The sequence below is a fragment of the Balaenoptera physalus genome (assembly GCF_965194825.1).
Source record: "Balaenoptera physalus genome assembly, chromosome: 2".
Classification (NCBI taxonomy): Eukaryota; Metazoa; Chordata; class Mammalia; order Artiodactyla; family Balaenopteridae; genus Balaenoptera; species Balaenoptera physalus.
In genome coordinates this window covers 75,371,254-75,389,483 of record NC_138883.1, presented here as the reverse complement: position 1 = coordinate 75,389,483, position 18,230 = coordinate 75,371,254, and the positions used below count along the sequence as shown (strand labels likewise).

The 18,230-nt window shown below is 39.2% G+C and overlaps 2 protein-coding genes across 2 annotated transcripts; one reads left to right on the top strand and one right to left on the bottom strand.

Moving 5' to 3' along the window:
- The first annotated feature begins 1,125 nt into the window (after nucleotides 1-1,125).
- LOC309656235 (olfactory receptor 4E2) lies at nucleotides 1,126-9,733 on the top strand. The gene has a single exon (XM_082452485.1). The coding sequence runs from the start codon at nucleotides 6,249-6,251 to the stop codon at nucleotides 7,173-7,175; it is 927 nt and encodes a 308-aa protein (XP_082308611.1). The 5' UTR covers nucleotides 1,126-6,248; the 3' UTR covers nucleotides 7,176-9,733.
- Nucleotides 9,734-10,588: 855 nt separating this feature from the next.
- Nucleotides 10,589-18,055, bottom strand: LOC309656233 (olfactory receptor 4E1-like). The gene is given in 3 exon segments (XM_082452482.1): nucleotides 10,589-14,296; nucleotides 14,299-15,043; nucleotides 17,919-18,055. Coding segments are annotated over 2 exon segments (933 nt in total). The 5' UTR covers nucleotides 15,032-15,043; nucleotides 17,919-18,055; the 3' UTR covers nucleotides 10,589-14,096.
- Nucleotides 18,056-18,230: the final 175 nt, after the last annotated feature.

The window sequence follows — 18,230 nt, the reverse complement described above, 5'->3', positions numbered from 1 at the left end:
CTTGCCAGGTAGAGCAATCTTGGTTGTAGGTTTTCCCCTTTCATCACTTTAAATATGTCCTGCCACACCCTTCTGGCTTTCAGAGTTTCTGCTGAAAGATCAGCTGTTAACCTTATGGGGATTCCCTTGTATGTTATTTGTTGTTTTTCCCTTGCTGCTTTTAATATTTTTCTTTGTAGTTAATTTTTGATAGTTTGATTAATATGTGTCTTGGCATGTTTCTCCTTGGATTTATCCTGTATGGGACTCTCTGTGCTTCCTTGAGTTGATTGACTATTTCCTTTCCCATATTAGTGAAGTTTTCAACTATAATCTCTGCAAATATTTTCTCAGAACTTTTCTTTTTCTCTTCTTCTTCTGGGACCCCTATAATTCGAATGTTGGTGCGTTTAATGTTGTCCCAGAGGTCTCTAAGACTGTCCTCAATTCTTTCCATTCTTTTTTCTTTATTCTGCTCTGCAGTAGTTATTTCCACTATTTTATCTTCCAGGTCACTTATCCGTTCTTCTGCCTCAGTTATTCTGCTATTGATTCCTTCTAGAGAATTTTACATTTCATTTATTGTTCAAAGTTGTTCATCATTGTTTGTTTGCTCTTTAGTTCTTCTAGGTCCTTGTTAATCATTTCTTGTATTTTCTCCATTCTGTGTCCAAGATTTTGGATCATCTTTACTATCATTACTCTGAACTCTTTTTCAGGTAGACTGCCTATTTCCTTGTCATTTGTTTCGTCTGGTGGGTTTTTACCTTGCTCCTTCATCTGCTGCATATTTCTTTGTCTTCTCATTTTCCTTAACTTACTGTGTTTGGGGTCTCCTTTTCGCAGGCTGCTGGTTCATTGTTCCCGTTGTTTTTGGTGTCTGCTCCCAGTGGGTAAGATTGGTTTAGTGGGTTGTATAGGCTTCCTGGTGGAGGAGACTGGTGCCTGTGTTCTGGTGGATGAGGTTGGATCTTGTCTTTCTAGTGGACAGGACCGCATCCAGTTGTGTGTTTTGTGGTGTCTGTGAGCTTATTATGATTTTAGGCAGCCTCTCTGCTAATGGATGGGGTTGTGTTCCTGCATTGCTAGTTGTTTGGCATGGGGTGTCCAGCACTGGAGCTTGCTGGTTGTTGCAACAGAGATGTCTGGGAGAGCTCTCGCCGACTGATATTACGTGGGGCCAGGAGGTCTCTGGTGGACCAGTGTCCTGAATTTGGCTCTCCCACCTCGGAGGCTCAGGCCTGACAGCCGGCCGGAGCACCAAGACCCTGTCAGCCACACGGCTGGGGAAGATGGGCTATGAGTTTGGTGTCCACTACTGCCCTGTTGTAGCTGTCTCAGCTGTCTCCACAGGTCACCCAGACACATTGGGTTATTCCACCATTCCTCAGAACTTGCACATGACAGTGTGGGATTTGTAGTTGTCCTCCGGATACTCTTCATTGAAATACCTTGCATTGATGGTGGTGAGAGATATGCTAATAGTCTTGGTTCTCTTCAGTTCAGCGACTGGGACAGCCTGAGCCTTCAAGTGGCCAAGTCAGGAGCAGCTGGCCAATGGTCCCAAAGTGATAACATGTCAGATTCCAAGAAGGCTTTCTGCAGCGTCTGAGCAGTATTCCCAAGCAGCCTATCTGCTCAGCTGCAGCACTCTGACCGGGGAGCTCAGTGGGACCCTCAAGTGAGGATTTCTGCTGGCCCTAGAGCCTGACTTGCCCACACAGGCAAGGAGCTGAGGAGAGCATCTACCGGCCCCGCCTCACCAGAGGAGCAGACACCTGGAAGCTGGGCAGCCAACAGTGCAGGAGATGAGGTGGGTGGGCGAGGCTGACAGCCTCCTGAGAAAAGCCAGAACCGTGTGGAGGGTTCCCGTGTTACCGCTTAGGTGGGGGGAATTAATTCAGAGCCAAGGCTGAGGGTAGTTCCCAGCCCACCCTGCCTGGAAAGGCTGGCGTTACCCCATCTGGTCCTGCTAAGGCCTGAGCTTCAATTTTTAACGATGCTCTTCAAAGCCAGAGATTCTTCACATTCCCTGGTTTCTCTGTTGATCTTTTTGACAGGAGACCTAGGCATCTGCTACAACTAATCACATAGAAAAGATGCATCTAGTTCCTATTTTACAGTTCAGAAAACTGAGGCTTAGAGGGTGACGGCCAAAGGTCATAGTTATTTGAAATCACCACCGTATGTGCTCTTATGAAGAGTCTCTACCCTCTCCTTCTTAGCTGAAAGCAAAACAGCTCTTGGTTCTCTGCTACTAATGCATTGCTGACCAGGAGTTTATGAGAAAAGTCCTCTCCATCTTAAGAATATTGCTTTATAAGAAATACAACCATATTAGGGACTTCCCTGGTAGTGCAGTGGTTAAGACTCCGAACTCTCAATGCAGGGGGCCCAGGTTTGATCCCTGGTCAGGGAACTAGATCCCACATGCATGCTGCAAGTAAGAGTCCACATACCACAACTAAAGAGCCTGCCTGCCACAATTAAGACCCGGCAAAACAAATAAATAATAAAATAAATAAATATTTTTTTAAAATTAAAAAAAAAGGGCTTCCCTGGTGGCGCAGTGGTTAGGAATCTGCCTGCCAAGGCAGGCGACATGGGTTCGAGCCCCGGTCCGGGAAGATCCCACATGCCGCGAAGAGGCTAGGCCCCTGAGCCACAAATACTGAGCCTGCGCGTCTGGAGCCCGTGCTCCGCAACGGGAGAGGCCGCGACAGTGAGAGGCCCGCGCACTGTGATGAAGAGTGGCCCCCACTCGCCGCAACTGGAGAAAGCCCTCGCACAGAAACGAAGACCCAACACAGCCAAAAATAAATTAATTAATTAATAAAAAAATTTAAAAAAAGGAAATAAAACCATATCATAAGCTTTTAGATGTGGAGAAGGAAAAATGTACTCATAATCCCATGAAGTCAGCATTTTCTTTTCCTTTCTGTTTTTTTCCCCCCATGCATGCTTTTAATACTTTGTTTTTAAACAAAGTAACCCATGCTTATATACAAATTTGAACAATTACAGAGTATAATATAAAAATTAATAAAATGCTACTAGTGTTCCTTTCAATTCTATACTTCCACAGGTAACCAGTGTTAAAATATGTGTGTATTCTTTAGCACATATCATCTTTCTTTTTAGGGATAAATACATACAAACAATTCATGTATATATATATGTTTGAATATGTGTAAATAAGTTCATATTCATATATATGTGTGTGTATATATATATATAAAATCTCTTTTTTTTTAGCGTTAGCATGATATATCATTTTCCATCCTGTCACTTTTATAAATTTATTTATTTATTTTTGGCTGTGTTGGGTCTTCGTTTCTGTGCGAGGGCTTTCTCTAGTTGCGGCGAGCGGGGGCCACTCCTCATCGCGGTGCGCGGGCCTTTCACTGTCGCGGCCTCTCTTGATGCGGAGCACAGGCTCCAGATGCGCAGGCTCAGTAGCTGTGGCTCACGGGCCCAGTTGCTCCGCGGCATGTGGGATCTTCCCAGACCAGGGCTCGAACCCGTGTCCCCTGCATTGGCAGGCAGATTCTCAACCACTGCACCACCAGTGAAGCCCATAAAATCTCTTTTGATTCCTTCCTTCCTTTGCTCCTTTGTTTATTCCTTCTTTCTTCCCTCCCTTCCTCCCTCCCTTCCTCCTTTCCCTTCTCTCCTGGTTCACAATATATTTATAGCACACTCTTTTCACTTAACAATATATTATTGACATTTTTTGAAGTTAATAGTTTGCCATCTTGGCTGTATGCTGGAATCACCAAGGAGCTTTAAAAGTACTGATGGGTCCAACCTCCAGAGATTCTGAATTAATCTGGGGTGAGGCCTGAGCAGCAAAATTTATAAACCCCCCCAGGTGGTTTTGAAGTGCAGCCACGTTGAGAACCACTGTTTAAGTCATTATACATAGATCCAACTCATTCTTATTAATGGCTATATAATATTCCATATTGTTGCTGTACTAAAATTTATTTACCTATTTTTCTTTTGATAAACATTCAGTTTATTTCCAGTACCTTGTTTTGCTAACATGTTTCAATAAACATATCGATATACCCTTAATTCCTGATTGCTTTATTTCTATGAAATACAGTCCTAGAAGAGGGATTCTTGGGTTACGGGTATGGGCATTTAAATTTTTAATAGGTACTGCCTGATTATTTAGCAAAAAGCTCTTAATAAAACCTACTTCCAGTAGCAGTCTATACAGTGCTCAGTTCCTTACACCTTTGCCAATCTGAAGAGAGACAAAAGGTATTTGGTTGGTTGTTTTTTTTCACCTACTACTGAAGTTGAGCATCTTTTTATTCATACTTATTTGTTATTTGCATTTCTTTTTCTGTGACTTGCTTATTCATATTTTTTGGCCATATTTAATTGTCATTTGTCTTTTCTTGTCAAATTTTAAGAGATCTTTGAACACTAGGAATATTACTCTTTTTGATCATATGTATTGCAGCATTTTCTCTAGTCTACTATATGTATTTTGATCATTTATATGGCACTACGTATATTTAAAATTTTTGAGACTGTATAAACAAATTTTATCTCATTTTTAATTCTTCGTAATATTTCAATATTTTTTCTTATTGGTAATCCTTTGTTATTACCATTTCTAATGGCTGCATACAGTTCATTATATTCAAGTTATATATTATTTAAATATCATTATATATCAGGTTTGCTACATTCATTTAAGCTTCAAAAAAATATTCCATGACTGTTGTTTTAAATAATGCTCTAATTAATGTTTTCTTGCATTTAGCTTTTTCAATAGTTTGGATGCTTAGGAAATTCCTACAAGTGAAATAATTAGATCAAGATATAAATATACATATTTTAAAATTTATTTATTTTTTGGCTGCATTGGGTCTTTGTTGCGGTGTGCAGGCTTCTCATTGCAGTGGCTTGTCTTTGTTGTGGAGCATGGGCTCTAGGCGTGTGGGCTTCAGTAGTTGTGGCATGCAGGCTCAGTAGTTGTGGCTTGTGGGCTCTAGAGCGCAGGCTCAGTAGTTGTGGCTCACGGGCTAAGTTACTCCACAGCATGTGGGATCTTCCCAGACCAGGGCTCGAACCTGTGTCCCCTGCATTGGCAGGCAGATTCTTAACCGTTGCACCACCAGGGAAGTCCCTATAAATCTTTTTTATGGTTTGTGGTAAATGTTTCCTAAACTGTTATAGTTTTTGGCCAGCCAATCAGTATAGAAAACTACAGGTAATATAACTTTAGTGTTTATGCAATAATATCTCCTAGGGGACAAATCATATTACAGAATAAAAAAATTAGGTTTTTAAAGTCAGTTATTAGCTCCATTGTGAAGAAGGATTGGATTCTTTTGCAGGTTACCTAAGAAGGTAGGTTCAGTTCAAATAAAAATATCTTTCACATAACTACTGTGTGCCAGAAGTCATGTTAAGTGCTGCAAGGGATAAGTCATATGTGGCTATTGCTTTTCAAGAAAATTTCAATTTAATGGGGGAGCAAAACCAGATATCTTATTTTACACTTTCTTTTATAAAAAAGAAGTATGAAGGGGAAGAGATAGGATTTGATTGCATCAGTTAAGTTTTCTTAAAGGTACTGCTCTTTGAGGTAGTCTTACAGGATGAATAGTGTTTTAATAGTCAGTGATGAGGAGAGTACAGTTGATTAGAGGGTGTGTTTTCTGAGCAGAGGGAACAACATAAATACAGACAAAGATTTTGGAATGTAAGTTGGTGGAGGTAGCATGGCTGGAGCATAGTAACTTGCTTGGTTGGAGAGAAGATGCCTTACTGGAAAAATAAATGTGCAGCAGACTGTTGCAGGCTTTGAAGGTACTTTTTATTTGATAGGAAGAATGAAATAGTGAATGATCTTAGCTGGGAGTTGTATTTTGGAATATTAATTTGGTGTTACCTGTGGATTAGACTGAAATGAAAAAAGCCAGCTAACTAGTGGCTAAGGGTTTGGGCAACTTATTTATTCTTGTAGAGCCCACTTATCTGCAAGAGAGGAACAATAATGCTTATGCCATGGTGCAGTTATGGTTAAATAAGATGGTGTATATAAAGGGCATGGAATGGCTCCTGATACATACTGGGTATATTATAGCAATTGTTATTAAATTGATCTTATATTCTATATACCCTGATAATAAATAAGCAACTCAGATAGAAATGCAGAGTCACTTCAATTAGTTCCAGTCCTATAATATTAAGGCTAAATTAGCGTTCATGTTTTTCCCCCCCAAGATCCTTTGGAAACTCATTGGATGGATGCTCTAAACCAAACAAGAGTGACTCAATTTGTCTTCTTGGGACTCACTGATAACTGGGTGCTGGAAATACTATTTTTCATGGCATTCTCAGCCATGTATGTGCTAACCCTTTGGGGGAACATTCTCATCATGGTTACTATAGTCTTTACTCCACGTCTTAGTACACCCATGTATTTCTTCTTGAGCAATCTGTCCTTTATTGACATCTGCCACTCATCTGTCACTGTGCCCAAGATGCTGGAGGGTTTGCTTTTTGACAGAAAGACCATTTCCTTTGACAACTGCATTGCACAGCTCTTCTTCGTACATCTGTTTGCCTGTGCTGAGATCTTTCTGCTGACCGTTATGGCCTATGATCGTTACGTAGCCATCTGTGCTCCATTACACTACCCCAATGTGATGAACATAAGGGTCTGTGTACAGCTTGTCTTTGTGCTCTGGTTGGCGGGTACTGTTCACTCACTGGTGCAGACCTTCTTGACCATTCGTCTACCTTACTGTGGCCCCAACGTTATTGATAGCTACTTCTGTGATGTTCCTCCTGTCATCAAGCTGGCCTGCACAGATACATGTCTCACAGGAATGCTGACTGTGTCCAATAGTGGAACCATTTCCCTCTCCTGTTTCCTGGCTTTGGTCGCCTCCTACACCATCATCTTGGTTTCTCTTAGAAAACAGTCAGCTGAAGGGTGCAGGAAAGCTCTGTCCACCTGCTTAGCCCACTTCGTGGTGGTTGCCCTCTTCTTTGGACCATGTATCTTCATTTACACTCAGCCAGACACCAGCTTCTCCAGTGACAAGTTGGTATCTGTCTTCTACACAGTGGTCACCCCTTTGCTGAATCCCTTCATTTACACCTTGAGGAATGAGGAAGTAAAAAGTGCTATGAAGCATCTCAGACAGAGACGAGTTTTTTCATGAAATCATGTATATTATGGGTTTGGAATTACAGATATTATTATGGTCATATCTTTAATAAGAGTAAAAGTAAGAAATCAAAATCGTTAGGTGAAATGGCATGGAGCAGGGCAGACTTCTGCACTAAAGAGAGTGACTTATTAACTACTAGTTAAATAAAGGAAAAGATCATATTGTAATATGTAAAGAAAAAGGATCTGGAAAAGTTTAAAGAAGACTTCTAGTTACACCAGTAAAAAAACACATAGACTTCAGGGCATAGTCTCAGTTTCAGGAACAGGTAAAGTTGTAAGAGAACCTACTTTTTTGATTTGTACTGTTCTTTAGGTTATTGCCTCTGGGAAGCTGTACATCACACCTGTGTTTTATACATTATAGTGGTTTTAATCCTGCTTTCAAATATAAATATTTTCAAGGTGTTTAAGCCTTATCCTATTTATATTGAATTAAATTTAGTCACTTTGAAAGTGATTCTCTCATTTATTTCTACATCTATTTTGTACTTTTTGTAGTACTTTGACAAAATGAAGATGGAGATGTATTAGAACTTATTTTAAAATAAACTTTATTGAGGTAGAAATTAATTACACAAAATGTACTCATTTTATTGTACAGTTTGATAAAATTTGACAAAGGTATACCCATCCACCTCTTTAATCAAGATATAGAACATTTCCATCACCCCAAAAAGTTTCTTCAGCACCTTCCCAGAAATCACTTTATCCCCACCCAAGAACCCAAGCATCTGATTTTTTGTCGCTGTAAACTCAATTTGTCTTTCCTAGAGTTTCATATAAATTGAATCATACAGTATGTACTCTTTTATGCCTGACTTCTTTTGCTCTGCATGCTGTTTCTGAGATTAACCCATGTCTTTGTGGGTATCAGTAGTTTAATCCTTCTTATTGTTGAGTAATATTTTATTGTATGGGCATACTACAATTTGTTTATTCATTCATGTATTGATTGACATTTGGGTGTTTCTAGTTTTTTTATAATTATGAATAAAGTAGCTATAAACATTTATTTACAGGTTATTTTGGATATGTATTTTCATTTCTCTTGGGTAACTAGGAGTAGAATTATTGGATCACATGGTAAGTGTATGTTTAACTTGTAAGAAACTACAAGACAGTTTTTCAAAGTCATTGTATGATTTTATACTCTCATCAGAAGTATAAGAGTTTAACATCCAACAATGGGAATTGTCAATCTTTAATTTTAAGCATTCTGGTGAGTGTGTGTGTGGTTTTATTCTTCATTTCCCTAATGATTACTGTTAAGAATCTTTTCATTTGCTTATTATCCTTTCATATATCTTGTTTTGTGATGTTCCTATTCAAATATTTTGCTCATACATTATTTTTTGTCGTCTTGTCACTATGTTGTAAGAATTCTTGGTATATTCTGGATATAAGACCTTTGATGGATATATGTCTTGCCAATATTTTTATTACTCTCTGGCTTGCAGCTTTATTTTCTGAATGATATATTTTGAAGAGCAGAAATTTAAACTTTAAGTCCAATTTTTCAATTTTTTACTTTTAGATTTGATCCTTTTTGTGTCCTAAGAAATCTTTGCCTGCACCAAAGTCTTGAAGATTTTCCTGTTTTTTTCTAGAAATTTTATAGTTTCAGCTTTAAATTTTAGGTCTGTGATCCATTTTGAGTTTACTTTGTTATATGGTATAAGATAAAGGTTGAGATTCATTTTTTCAATCTATTTAGTTGATCCAGCACCATTTGAAAAGACTATTTTTTCCCCATTCAGTTACCTTGACACCTTTGTTGAAAGTCAGTTGACCTTTTGTGTCAATTTATTTTTGGATTCTATATTCTGTTCCATTGACATATATGTCTATATTTAAATCAATAGCACGTTGTCTTGGTTACTTTATAGTAAATCTTGAAGTTATGTAGTGTGAGCCCTCAAACTTTCTTCTTTTTCAAAATTGTTTTGCTATTTCAAATTCTTTGTTATTTCCATGTAAATTTTTATAAAAAGTTTGTATGGTTCTACAAAGAATAGTGCTGGAACTTAGATTAGGATTGCATTGAATCTATAGATCAGTTTGGGAAAGAATAGACCTCTTAATGATATGCAGCCTTTCAATCCATTAACATGGTATATCCCTTTATTTATTTAGGTTTTCTTTAATTTTTCTCAGCAATGTTAGTCATCTTCATTTGTAATCACACATATTAAATTAAATTTGTCCCTAAGTATTTTATGTTTGTTGATGTTATTGTTAATTTAATTTTAAATTATTTATTGGTAGTGTATAGAAATACAATTAATTTACATACAGTTGACCCTTGAACAATGTGGGTTTCAATTTCATGGGCCCACATTTGCTGGATGTGTTAATTAGCTTGATTACGGTAATCATTTTACAATGTATACATATATCAAATTATTATATCATGTTGTACACTTTAAATATATTAAATTTTTGTCAATTAGTACTCAATAAACCTGGGAAGAAGAATGAGAAAGCAATGAAGCCCTACTGACATCTTGATTTTAGTTCAGTGAAATTTGTGTTGAACACCTGATAGAGCTGTAAGAGAATAAATTTATATTGGTTTAAGCTTCTAAGTTTGTGGTAAAGTTGTTATAGCAGCAATAAAAAAATCAATACAGATATGCTTATATGGGATTTTTTTTGCCCGATAAAGGAAGCGTATGTGCCTCTATGAAAAAAACTACAAAGCTCTGCTGAGAAAATGTGAAGAGATAAAGATGTATACATGTCGCTGTAAAAGAATAAAAAATTGTTAATATAATGAACCTTCTTAAATTGATTTATAAATTTAATTTACTCAACATAAAAATTCCACAGGACTTTTCTGGGTAAAATTTTCAATAATATTCTAAAATTTATATGAAGAAATAGGTGAAAATAGTTAAGAAGGTGCTTGGATTTATATAATTTCAGAGTGCTAATTTCCTGAATTAACTAATATCACTCTTTGGGAGAAGTATAACAATTTATTGTCGAATGGGCAAGTCCAAATCAAGAAGACTCCATGGCAAATTCCTTAGGTAAAGAGAATGATGATGTATTGTGACCAAAGGGAGCAGGATTAGAGGACCCTATAGATGGTCAGAGAGCTGCCATATAAAATAGTTATATCAATTTTAATGGAAATAATGGAATGAAATAGAATATGCTTAATAATAAAAATATATCTAATCTTTCTTTGATTATCTGAAAGGAATTAGAATTGACTGAGGCCTTTGGGTTATTATTCTACCAACTTCTGTTGACTTGTAGAGATAATGCTTATGAGTACTTTAGGGAATTGTGTTCCAGATAATATGGACATCCACATACACAAAACTGAGTGAGTGACTCACTAACTCTGGCTGAAAGGTAAGAAATGATTGAAATGACAGAAAGTACTCAAAAGAACAAAGAATAAGAAGCAGTTTATTAAACTGGGGGATGCTCATGAAAATATCTAAACACCATTACATGCAAATTGACAAACAAATGTAGCATATCGTCAATCCCCTCCAATTTTCATATATAGCCCAAGTCAAAATCAGAGCTTTATGTATTTGTGATGAAATTAGGCCCAGATATCACTACTATACACACCTGAAAAACTTAGAAAAATGATCTAATTATCCCTCTACATTCTGGACTTGTATATGCATAGATTTTCATACTCATTAGTACCTTTTATGCAGAAGTAAATTCCTAAGGCCTTATTTGTTTATTTCTATTATGGCAATATTATTACTCTATTGCAGAGAAGACGATTGTAACCTGAGGACTTCAGCTGTCTATTACAAAGTTGCTGAACAAATTTCTATATGATAAATAATGATCCTTGCCTCCTCTTTAAAGTAAGTCAACCACAGAACCAAGAGTCAAGATACCTTCATTTTACTCTTTACTCTTCTATTTATTTAATGAACACATTTTATCTTATCCCTGAGTCTAAAAAGCTATTTCTGTGAATTGGAGAATAAATGCTTTTTTTTTTTTTAACATCTTTATTGGAGTATAATTGCTTTACAATGGTGTGTTAGTTTCTGCTTTATAACAAAGTGAATCAGCTATACATATACATATATCCTCATATCTCCTCCCTCTTGCGTCTCCCTCCCACCCTCCCTATCCCACCCCTCCAGGTGGTCACAAAGCACAGAGCTGATCTCCCTGTGCTATGCAGCTGCTTCCCACTAGCTATCTATTTTACATTTGGTAGTGTATCTATGTCCATGCCACTCTCTCACTTCGTACCAGCTTACCCTTCCCCCTCCCCATGTCCTCAAGTCCATTCTCTACATCTGCATCATTATTCCTGTCCTGCCCCTAGGTTCTTCAGAACCATTTTTATTGTTTTTTTTTTAAGATTCCATATATATGTGTTAGCATACGGTATTTGTTTTTCTCTTTCTGACTTACTTCACTCTGTATGACAGACTCTAGGTCCATCCACCTCACTACAAATAACTCAATTTCGTTTCTTTTTATGGCTGAGTAATATTCCATTGTAGAGAATAAATGATTTTAGCTCCCCGAAGAGCTGTGAGGATTAATGTGATTGAAGACCAGCAGTATTAGAAATTTTGCAGCAACTATTAAAAAAAAAGCAAACATGACATTGTTCCATTGTTATTGCCATGAAACGTTGTCTTACTTACTATCACATTGAGGGTGTTCCTTTGTGTGGCTGATTCCTGCACAAGGCGGTTCCATTTGGGCTCTTTGATGGGCTATATCTCCTGACTGTCTGCCATTTCCTATAATAAAAGCATTTATTTCATATAAATTCCATAATTCTCAAATTCAGTTTAGTTATTCAACCAACCAGTCCCAATGAATGTAGTTTTATACTATGCAGAGAGTTACTTTTGGGAATGAGACTACTCTATTATTAGAACTTCTACTGGAAGTTAAATTGTTCTGCCAAGAAAACCTTACAGAATACCTTAATACCATAATAACCATACTTCTGTATAACTGAAATGACTTATATGGCTTCAATTTCCTTCTCAACACATTTCCTGGCAAAAGTACCATAAAAAATATGACATGGGTCATGTGACCCACACGTTTATTGACCACACCCTTACTGATTGCCTGGGAAATCCCACTGCATTTAAGCATGTCCCTCTCACTGATAGAGTGAGAGTGAACTACTGGGTCCCATTATGCCATGCTTTTTGTATACAGTTATGTGAGACATTGTTGCCTGGAATACCCTCTTCATATCCCGTTATCCAATCCACTCAGCCTACACCACTCAGAGTACAATGTATCACAATGTTACAATGTGTGTCACCATAACTAGACTCAAGATGCTGGATTATAGACCATGTTTTGCTCAACTTGGCATTTTCTCCCAGCCATTAGTGTGATATTGTTTAGTAATAAATGCTTAGTTGAATAAATTCTCTACATAATAACTAGAATAATTTCATTAAAACACAAATTGTATCATGTCTGTTCTGTGCTTCCACCATTCTGATGGCTTCCCACTGTACTGAAAAATATTCTGAACTCCTTGAGAGGACATGAAAGTAGTCTTTTTACTTCTCCAATATCATCTCTCACCATTCTCTGCCTCACAGTCAAAGCTGTAACCACACTGGTCTTTTACTTCTCGGAACAAGTCAAAGTCTTTCTGAACATAGATCTTTACACCTGTCATTTCCTCTGCCTAGAATGTTCATCACCTCTCTTTTCTCATGGTTGGCTCTTTTTCATCTTTCAGATCTTAGCTTAAATGCCATTTCCTCAAGGAGGCCCTCCTTGTCTAACCAATCTAAAGACAGTCTCTTCTATAACTCTCTAACAGCATCGTCTTTCATGGCATTTGTCATGATTTGTAATTAAAATTTGTTTATATTTTTGTTTTCTATTCTCACTAGACTCTAAGCAACATAAGTGATTATACGTTTTATGATTATAAACCTAGTACTTAGCACATAATAGGTGCTCAGTAAATATCTGTCAAATGAATGGATAATAAGATATCCCCGTGTTTTTTTTTTTAAATTAATTAATTAATTAATTTATTTTTAATTTTTGGCTGTGTTGGGTCTTCGTTTCTGTGTGAGGGCTTTCTCTAGTTGCGGCAAGCGGGGGCCACTCTTCATCGCGGTGCGCGGGCCTCTCACTATCGTGGCCTCTCTTGTTGCAGAGCACAGGCTCCAGACGCGCAGGCTCAGTAGTTGTGGCTCACGGGCCCAGTTGCTCCGTGGCATGTGGGACCTTCCCAGACCAGGGCTCGAACCCGTTTCCCCTGCATTGGCAGGCAGATTCTCAACCACTGCACCACCAGGGAAGCCCCATTTCATTGTTTTTATGGAAGATTTTTTTCTGGACACTTGAGGATATCAGTAACTTGAGTGGTTCAAAGTCTTCTTTCTACATCACTGAAGTCATATGCAAAGTTACTTTGCCTGCCTTACCAGTGTTTGCTAAGCTATTTAGACATGCATCTGAGTGAATGATGTTGGCAAGCACTACCCAGAAATCTGAATGTTTGTTTAGGCCTTGGGTATCACCCTAAGACAAAAGCAGGGAGAGGAAGCATGATGTAATTGAAAATAACATGAGTTTGTGTTGATACATTTGGCTTAACATCCTGCCTTCATCATTTCCTAGCTGGGTGACCTGGGGCATGCTATTTGCTCTCTTTCAGCTTTGGCTTCTTCATGTGTAAACAAGCATAATACTTACCTCACAGGGTTGTTGTGAGAGTTAAGTAATTGCACAGTGCCTAGAACAATTTTCAGCCTGTGGAAGATATTAAAAATCATAATTATTGCCATGATTTTCAGATATTGGATTAGAAGATAGTTTTATAAGTCATATAGTTTGATAAATGTGGTTTGTAACTTATCTTTGCAAGGCATTTCTTTGATTTGGAGCACCAAGCACCTTAAGGGCTTAGACATTTTCATTTTTTTTCTCTTCCCGCCACCCTCCCCATTAACTTGTTCAAGGCGTTCTTCATGTCTTCATTCCTAAGGGTGTAGATGATAGGGTTCAGCAGGGGTGTGATAGCGGTGAAAAACACAGACACCACCTTGTTCTCTGGGAGGCTGGTGGATGGATGGGAATAGATGAAGATGCAGTGTCCCAGAAACCGTGTGACACGGTGAGGTGGGCTGCACAGGTGGACAGGGCCTTCCGCCTGCCTTCTGAGATCTGCTGCCTCAGACTCACCAGGATGACTGCACAGGACACCACAAGGACCACAAAACAGACCACGGAGATCAGCCCACTGCTGGAGACGATGAGAATCTCAATGACGTGGGTATCAGTGTAGGCCAGTTTGATCACCTGAGGTACATCACAGAAAAAGTTGTCAATCTCATCAGGACCACAGTAGGGCAGCTTGATGGTGAGGAAGGTCAGGGCCCCCATCCAGAGGGCCACAGCCAGCAGCACACATACTTTCCAGTTCATCACTATCATGTACTGCAGGGGTTTGCAAATGGCCACATACCGATCATAAGCCATGACAGTGAGGAGAAAGATCTCTGAGCAGGCAAAGAGGTGCAGGAAGAACATCTGAGTTGCACAGGCATCAAAGGAGATGAGTTTCTCCTCTGACCAGGTGTGTATCAGCATCCTGGGGACAGTGACAGTGGAGTGGCAGACATCGATAAAGGACAGGTTGCTGAGAAAGAAATACATGGGTGTATGGAGCCGATGGTCATAGATAATAGTTATGACAATGAGGATGTTGCCAATCATTGTCAGGACATAGAAAATGAGGAACGTGGCAAATGCAGCCATCTGCACATTCTGATTTACAGTTAAACCTCTAAGCTGAAAATATGGCACTAAATTTGTTTGATTGATCAGGATGGCCTCTTCCATTCTCATTGTTGGACACACCTGTCAAGAATTAGAAAAAAACACTTAATATCTGCATCAATCACTTGGTCACTTAATTTCTTCTGTGTTTACGACTTTTCTCTCCATCTAGAATTTCTAGTGAAATACTTCATTTTAAAATCCCCATTAAGCATCTTAAATCATGCTGGACACACAGCAGTTGTTAAATACACACTTTTGGAATAATAGGATAGAGAAAATTGATTCACTAAGAAAGGTAAAACAATCTTGGATAAGGAGAAATCAAATAAGTTATTTCTCCCTTACTGTAGTAAAATATCAGTGCTTAGCCTTAGGTTATAGATTTTTTTTTTTTTTTAATTTATTTTATTTATTTATTTTTGGCTGTGTTGGGTTTTCATTGCTGCACACGGGCTTTCTCTAGTTGCGGCGAGCAGGGGCCACTCCTCGCTGCAGTGCACGGGCCTCTCACTGCGGTGGCCTCTCTCGTTGCGGAGCACAGGCTCTAGGCACGTGGGCTTCAATAGTTGCGGCACGCGGACTCAGTAGCTGTGGTTCACGGGCTCCAGAGCACAGGCTCAGCAGTTGTGGCACACGGGCTCAGCTGCTCCACGGCATGTGGGATCTTCCCGGACCAGGGATTGAACCCCTGTCCCCTGCATTGGCAGGCGGATTCCCAACAACTGCGCCACCAGGGAAGCCCGGTTATAGATTTTTATAGGAGAAGAAATTAAGGTTCTTCTTATTCCCCAATAAGTAATTTTTCCAAGGTTACACAATTTCTGGACTTGAACACAGTCTTCTTTATTGTCCTGTTGACTGCATTTTCACTAACTCAAACCCTTGCTTCCCTGTTTGCTCTGCCATGATACCCTGAGACTATAATTTCAATGATCTAGTTATCAGAAGGCAGAAGATTTTCACCAAGTTTCTGGCAATGTGGCTGTAGTGTTTTTTGAACAGTTCTTTAGAAGAGGCTGGATAAAACCCAGGAAAACTTAGAAAATCTGTAGCGGGTAAAGGGAGACTTGCTTCTCTTCCACCTTTGAGTTGAGGACAGACTTGCTCATTCTTAAACTGGAGGTCAAGGTCCAGGCCTAATAGCGTCACTGTCTTGACTAGATTATCCTCAGTTCTTTCTAAAGTCCAACTCTGTTGTCTGACTTACTGGACCACAGTAAAACAAAAGTAGTTGCTTTTTTAAAAATTAGCTTACCTTTGACCCAAGTATCACTAATTTTTATAAGAAACATATATATTATATAGTCCCAAGATCCTAGCTCTTAAGGGAAGTTTACCTAATCTATTTTTTTTTTTTTTAATAAATAGGGAAAAGAAGGCACAGAGAGGTAAAGCAACTGGCTCAAGTTCATAGAGAACTGGAGAATTGGAGTAATAACTGGGTCTAGAGTTTGGGCCTCTTGACTTCTGGTCCAGTCTTTCTCTACCACCCCTCTGACCTGAATTTTTGTGGTGACTGGCATAACTGAAGTATTAAGTAAAATGTGTCTCAGTGACCTCTCTCTTCCTCTCCTAGGTGTCCTGGGCTGGCTTGGGTGGGCATCTGTGGGGAGCCTCTCTTCTCTAGCTTGCCTCTTATGTGCCACTGCCTCAATGTACAGCCTTCCAGGGGTGGCCCACCCAAGCAAGCTGTCCTCTTGGTTTCTTGGGCACTATCATCCTACGTTACCTTCTTCCCATCACTGATGACTACAGGTTCTTTATTTTCTCCCTCAAGATCAGGCTTTCTGCCAGACAAATGAATCAACTCCACACTGGTTATGAAAAAAGGATAGAGAAAACTTTTCTCTTCTGCTCCATCACCCTTTCTTCTCAAGTATTTTCTATGCCTCATTATACTGTTCTTCTGCAGACAATGGCTTTTTTGTTGTTTATATCAGAGGGAAGTCTAATGGCAGTGTCAAATCAGAGAACTAGCAAAGCAGATCTACGGCAAAGAAGGTATTTTGGGAGGGAGAGAAGTCTTTTAGTTATCATTTAAGTTAAACTCATGGTATCTAGTGCTTGGATTAATATTTATAGTAACATCATAATGTAGCTATGGATTGATTTTACTATTTAGAAATTCTTCTTAGGGTGTTCACTTAAAGTTTTTGCTCCAGAAAACTACTTTAAATGTTTGATGATTTACATCTGTTATCTTTGTAATGTATTAAGCTCTAAAAGGATGATTACAAAAGTGAAAGCTGAAGAACTAACCAAAAATGGAGCCAGGGCTTATTTTAAAATCAATATGAAAAATTTCACCTGCACAGATAGAAAAGCGTGTGCAGACTGGGCACTAGGTCTGAAACGAAGACTGTTCCCTCATCAGAGGATATGGATATGCATTTTTTAAAAACTTTTAATTAAATTAATTAATTAATTAATTAATTTATTTATTTATGGCTGTGTTGGGTCTATCGTTTCTGTGCGAGGGCTTTCTCTAGTTGCAGCGAACGGGGGCCACTCTCCATCGCGGTGCGCGACCCTCTCACTGTCGCGGCCTCTCTTGTTGCGGAGCACAAGCTCCAGACGCGCAGGCTCAGTAGTTGTGGCTCACGGGCCTAGTTGCTCCGCGGCATGTGGGATCTTCCCAGACCAGGGCTCGAACCCGTGTCCCCTGCATTGGCAGGCAGACTCTCAACCACTGCGCCACCAGGGAAGCCTCCTGGATATACATTTCTAACTAAACTTTTTCCATCACAATAATATTTTTTCTATTTCTGTGGAGCCTCAGGAGAAAATGTTCTGAAAAATGGACATGTGTTCAACTGCAGTAGAAATCTGGTGTTAGTTTATGTCAAAAATATGGTTCACACATCAAAAAATCTAGTGTCTACTGCATACATTTCAGAAAAACAGAAGAAAACAAGAGCAGAAACAATAAATCTAAAACGTCTATAAAACTCACCCTGGGTTGTTTCTGACGCTCTCAGCACCTCCGAAGAGACCTGAATTATCAGTCTGGTAGTTTGAATATCATGAGTATTATTTTCTGGTAGGAAGAACAATTTATTGAGATTGAAGAGGGTCGGGCTCGGCAGCGCGAGCCGCATGAACGAGAGAAACGTGCCCCGCGCGAGACGTCGCGCGCGCCCGGAACAGGGAGCCAATGAGAACACTGGGAGGGCTCGAGACCCGGCCCTGAGGGCGACGGCCGCGCGCCGGCTCGAAGGCGAGCGTCGCCGGGCGGGAGCGCGCGGAGCGGGGCGGGCGTGGAGTG

Excerpts from the sequence above, each read along its gene's own strand:
- LOC309656235 (XM_082452485.1), top strand. The coding sequence starts at position 6,249 with ATGGATGCTCTAAACCAAACAAGAGTGACTCAATTTGTCTTCTTGGGA.